This window comes from Ursus arctos, unplaced genomic scaffold (genome assembly GCF_023065955.2).
Source record: "Ursus arctos isolate Adak ecotype North America unplaced genomic scaffold, UrsArc2.0 scaffold_31, whole genome shotgun sequence".
Lineage (NCBI taxonomy): Eukaryota > Metazoa > Chordata > Mammalia > Carnivora > Ursidae > Ursus > Ursus arctos.
In genome coordinates, this window is record NW_026622997.1 from 27221870 (window position 1) to 27227580 (window position 5711).

Genomic DNA, 5711 nt, shown 5'->3' on the forward strand with positions numbered 1-5711 from the left:
CTATTCATCCTTCTTGCTATTGTCCCCAACTTTTCCATATCTACCCAGGATGCTCACCCCCAAGTTCTCTTACCTGGCACCTGACATGGTTCTCCCTAGAGTTTTGGTGAGCCTTTACCAACAGTCCCATTCCCCCAGCATGCAACAACTGTCTCCCCACTTCCTTTTCTGGGATTCAATAATCCTTTCCCCCTACCACTCCCTCTCCCAAGGATCTATTCTACGCAGGAGCATGTAAGCTGCCTCCTGCCAAATTCCCTCCCAGTTCCCACCCACCCACCCCCCATCTCAAGAAATATCAGAACCTCTCCCTGGGCAGCCTTAACCAGGAATAAAGCATTTCCCTCTTTTTTTCTTCTCATTCTATAAGACCCTTTCCCTCCCTCCGCATATCCATGCACCTCTAAGAGAAGAAAATTTTTCTCTGGGAGCCCATATTCCCTTGGCCTTCTCAAAGAACCCTCTCCGTCTCCATTTTTTTTTTTTTTTTTTTTCCTGAAAAGGCAGGGATCTTCTTTCCAAGGAATCTTCAGCCCCTCCTCAGGATGTGTCTGCTCAAGTTCCCCACCATACCTGCCTGTTCCCAACCCTCCCACCCCCGCTATTCTCCTGGGCCAGGGAGCTCCCTTCCCACTCAGCCCTGGGACCCCCGCTTCCCGGCCTCTGAGCCTGCCCCGCTAGCGGATGAGGACGTTGATCTCGGCCACGCTGGCCTCCAGCACGTTCTCTGCCGTTGTCTTGCCATGTTGCTCCTTGAGGTGCCGCCTAATGGCAGGCTTGTGAGCAAAGCGCACGTCGCAGTAGGAGCAGCGATAGGGCCTCGCTCCGGAGTGGAGGTTGAGGTGGTCGTGCAGCGTGGACTTCTGCGTGAAGCACTTGCCGCAGATGCCACACGAGTGCGACTTGACGCCGCGGTGCACGTTCATGTGGCGGTTGAGGTTGCTGCTGTGGTTGAACTGCTTGCCGCAGCGTGGGCACATGAAGATGAAGTGCTGTGCCCGCATGTGGAAGACCAGCTTCTCCACGCCCTGGAACACTTCCGGGCACTTGGTGCACTTGATGTTCTTTAGGGGGTTTCCACTGGAAAAGCCCCCAGGCAGGGGTCCCCGGCTACCCCCTGCCCCCAGGCTGCCCCCCGCCCCCCGGGCAGCCATGGCCACCGCTGCTGCCTCCACCAGGCCCGAGGTGGCCCCCACGCTGGCCCGGCCTCCAGGAATCAACAGCAAGCCCTCCCCTTCTGCGTCCTCGGACAGGCTATAGCAGGCTTTCACTACACCCTGCGGTGGGGCCACAGTGCTGGGGGGCACGCTGCTCTGGGCCAGCTCTCCCAGATGGCTGCCCACGGAGCCTCCGATGCTCAGACCTCCTCCCAAACCTCCGGGAGGTTTGAGCCGGTGTGCCACCTCCAGGGCCGACTCCACCTTGACTATGCAGATGTCAGACACGTCCTCGTCCTCGTCCTCATCTTCTTCCTCCGCCTTCAGCTCCAGGTCCTCATCCAGAGGGAACTCCAGTTTCACAGGCCGTAGGAGTGGAGGGGGTAGAGGGGGTGGGGGTGGGGGCTTGGGGGCTGGCTTTGGGGTCCTGGCAGGAGGGAGGAGGGATTTGGTGGCACTGACACTGCTTACAAGGCTGGCATCGCTGACCCCATCCTCTTTGAGGCCTATTTTGGGCTCAATGAACTGGCTGAGGGCGTTCCTGCATTTCTCCACCACGTGCTCCATCTGCAGGTAGGAGGCAGCCGTCAGGTAGTTGACGATGTCCCTGACAGCGAATTCCAGAGCGCCCGTGTAGCAGGAGAGGAGCAGGTCTGCCACGATGCGCGCACTGTGCATCAGGGAGACCTGCAGCTCAGAACTGGGGTTCAGCAGGAACTGGTCCCTCAGGAAAGGCGAGCAGGCGGCCAGGATGACCTTGTGGCCACGGAACTTGAGGCTGTCTGCCACAATGGTCACGTCGCAAAACCGCTCCTCTGCGCGGAGCTGGTTCATGTTCCGCAGGGTAGCGGCCTCGTGGCCCGGCAGCTGGAAGCGCAGGACTTCCACCCCAGAGGCCATTGTGGCGGGGGTGGGCAACCCTGGTTGGGAAGGAAACCGGTCAGAGACAAAGGTCTCTGGCTCTCCAAAGCCAACGCTCCAGGCCCCTCGCCCCCATTCTTGCCTAGCCTCCCCGCTTCAGATCTCCCAGTCTTCAGGCCTCTTCCTCAGTTTCCCCAGTCCCTGGGGAAGCGCTGTCCCTCCGAGAGGACGGAGGCGTGGTTCCCGGGGGCGGGGCAGCGGCGTCCACACCCCCCAGCCCGACCGCCCGCGAGGACGGGGCGAGCCCGCGCGCCCACGGGGAAGGTAGGAGAAATCAGTAGCAGAGGCCTGGGGCTCTGGGCTCCGGGGTGGCCGGGGTTGCAGCCTCTTCTCACCCCGCCCCCTTTCCCCGCTGCTCCATTCCTCCGCCCCCCCTTTGCACGTTTGCACGCGCCTTTCACGTCCTCCCCCCGCCGCCTGCACGCTTCGTGCACGCCCCCCCCACGTTCAGAGCTCCGTGGCACGCCCCCCCCAGCCCCACGACCCTGAGTGCACGCGCCTCTCACCTGGCCCGGTTCCGCGCGCTGTTTTTTCCCCCCCTATCTCCCCCACCCCCCCCGGGGTCGGCAGCGCCCCCAAACACGGGCAGGGCCTGGGCAGCGCGCAGGCGCGGGGGTGCACGAGGCGCGCGCGCGGGGCCAGCTCCGCGTGGGCGTAAGGAGGGAGGGGCGGGGGCGGCTCGTGCAGTGTGTTCCAGGCCCCGCGCGCCTCGGCGTCGGCGAGAACTCGGGGAGGAGGAAGAGGGGAGGGAATTAAAGGAGCAGGATTCCCCCTTTCCCGACCCCCCTTTCTTCCCCAGCTCCCCCACACGGTTAAAGGGCCGGATGGCCTGGCCTCCCCTTTGGCCGGTATTATTTGTCCGCCAGAGCGGAAATACGTTCCACACCCCCCTTTCTCGCTCCCCCTCCTCTGTGCCTCCGGGCCCCGCGGCCCGTCTGCGCGTGCGTGCCAAGTGCCGCGCGGAGGCCCGCTTGCTCGGGCCCGCCCCCCGTTCCCAGCGCCCTCCGCTCCGCGCCCCCCAGCGCGCGCCCCCGCCTGCGCTCCCCGCTTGCCCCGCTCCCGCCGTCGGTGCTGCCACCTGCTCGCGGGGGTGGTGCCGCTCTGGCCCAGCTGTGCTGTGTGGGACAGGGCTGCAGCCGCAGCCCCTCCCCGGGACTCAGACCGCCCCACGGCTATCAGAGCTGTTGGTCGCTGTTACCCACGCGTGCATCCTCTGTTGACTACGTTCACAGTCCCTCCGGCCACACTTCAAGACTTCTTAAGCTGTTCTGAAGCTAGGGACCACCCCAGCCCTCCTGGCCCAAACGAAGTTTTAACTTCCTACAGAAACAATCCAGTGCCCTCCACTTTCCTCTGTCTCACAGTAGTGTAACATCACGCCCATCTGACCCTTCCCTCCCTTCTCAGAATTGATCCTACTTCTTGCCCAGGCAAACGTCCTCCACTTGTGTGTACTGTCGATGACCTTGCCCATTTCACCCCTACTGTATAATTAGCCCTAGTACTAATTCTTCTAATTATGCGATTATTTGTATCAGTACGATTTTACCCATCTTTAATCTTTCCAACTGCAGCTGTCCTTCCGATGCCGGGGCTGGCAAGGTCAGAGATCCATCGCCCTAAACAAAACCTTTCCTCAGCTCTGCACCTCTGCCTTCTCTTTCTCTGTCACCCCCAACTAACCTGCAGTCTCCACAGCTTCGCCAACAACATTTATTAGCACCTTGGAGATTGCCCTCCCCCCTTTCTTGCCACTCACTTCCCTAGCCATCCAAGGCCAGGTGGAAAAGCCTGTTTACCATTGGTTGGATTGGTTGGTTACATACTCCAGGAGACTAGAGCATTTCTCTTACACATCAATTTTGAGGAAACTGCTTGTTATCTAATGAGTTCAATATCTGGTTTCCTCCATTAGATTGTAAACTTCTTGATTGCAGGAATTATGTCATGGGTTATAGTTTGCAAATAGGAGGCATGCAATAAATGACTGACTGCTGAAGTCATTCCTTTTCAGCTCAGCCAGCATCCACCCAGAAAAAGTTTGTTCTTGACTTAAACTGAATTCCTGAACTCAAAAGGATGACCTTTGGTGGAAGAGTGGGGGCAGTGTTTAGGTAGTGCCCAACTCCTTGCCTTTCGCTTTTAAATTCTTTGCCTCTTATGCCTCCACCCAGTTCTCTTTATTCTAAAATGCCCTCTTTGTAGGAATCTCCTTTGTAGTCAGGCCATATAAATCTGAGAAAGAACTTTGGCTTTTGTGTCAGACACACCTAGGCTCAAAGCCATATTCCACTACCTTTTTTTTTTTTTTTAAGATTTATTTATTTATTGTAGAGGAGGGAGGGGCGGGGGGAAGAGAATCTCAAGCAGATTCCCTGCTGAGCACGAAGCCCTACCCTGGACTCCATCCCAGGACCCTGAGATCATGACCTGAGCTGAAATCAAGAGTTGGACATTCAACTCACTGAGTCACCCAGGTGCCCCTATTTTCCATTACTTTTTAAAAAAGGATCCTTGGGCAAGTTACTTAATTCTCTGAATCACAGGATCTTTGTCTTTGAATTGGATTTTTTACAGGGCGAAGGTGAGGTTTAAGGGAGCCTGGCATACAGTAGGTGCTAGAAGAGATAGCTCTCCTCCCCTTTGCCTAATTGGGAGACAGACTACAAAATCTTCAAAATGGATATTCTGTTTCCCTGTATCATCTCTTCTCTTCCTCATTGCCAAACTTCTTAAAAGAATAATTCACACTCCAGTGAAATCAGAAATACAAAGGCTGTCAAAGGAAGAACTGAAGTTTGTCAAGTTTTGTATCCTGTCCCCTTCTTGCTACTTCTCCCTTCTGGGGAGGGTGAATAGGACAAGGGGCCTCATCTCAGCTTGGAATTTAAGACAGGTTCTTGGTGGCAGGTAGAGTTGAGAGCTGATGAGTCCTTCAAGTGCCAGGCCCGCCCCGTTACAGTTTTATATCGAAACAAACTGTAGTACACAAGGCTGTCTTCTCCTGAGCAGCCCGGTGGGGAGATGCTGTAGGGGCTATTTTCCCACATAGCCCATGTAGGGGTATCTAGATACTTGTCCCTTGGTCCCAAACTTCTGCTAGTGTGAGATGAGGGACCCTCCTGCCCTTGGCTAGCAGTACTAAACTCCCTGGCCTAGTGTCAAGGATGGGTAAATTTACGATTCTTAGTGGGCTTGAGAAATAAAGTCTGACTAGGAAGTGAGGAACAAGTAGGAGACAGAAGGTCTAGACTCTAGTTCAGGTTGGAGGCTATCAAGATCCCAGAGGTTTCAGTATTCTCTTCAAGAAATGGAGGAGGGCGGTGCCTGGGTGGCTCAGTCTGTTAAGCATCTGCCTTTGGCTTAGGTCATGATCCCAGGAGCCTAAATCGGGCTCCTTGCTCAGCCTGGAGTCTGCTTCTCCCTCTCCCTCTACCCCCTGCTTGTGCTGTCTCTCTCTCTCTCTCTCCCTCTCTCAAATAAATGAATAAAATCTTAAAAAAAAAAAAAAAGGAAGGATTGTCCTATGAAGTCTCTCTCAGCGCTATGCGTCCTTAAAAGCTCAATCTGAAAAGAGGTGTGTGTATTTTTGTGTCTATGTCTGGGAGAAGTGGTCGAGGACTAGCTAGCTCA

The 5711-nt window shown here is 56.1% G+C and overlaps 1 protein-coding gene across 1 annotated transcript; it reads right to left on the reverse strand.

Moving 5' to 3' along the window:
- Nucleotides 1–288: 288 nt before the first annotated feature.
- On the reverse strand, nucleotides 289–4820 carry ZBTB12 (zinc finger and BTB domain containing 12). The gene is made up of 2 exons (XM_026482554.4): nucleotides 2585–4820; nucleotides 289–2077 (listed from the first exon to the last, which is right to left on the reverse strand). Exon 2 carries the CDS (start codon nucleotides 2055–2057, stop codon nucleotides 678–680), a length of 1380 nt encoding a protein of 459 aa, XP_026338339.1. The 5' UTR covers nucleotides 2058–2077; nucleotides 2585–4820; the 3' UTR covers nucleotides 289–677.
- Nucleotides 4821–5711: the final 891 nt, after the last annotated feature.

What these genes read in the sequence shown, in the direction of transcription:
- ZBTB12 (XM_026482554.4), bottom strand. Translation starts at nt 2,057, where the DNA reads ATGGCCTCTGGGGTGGAAGTCCTGCGCTTCCAGCTGCCGGGCCACGAG.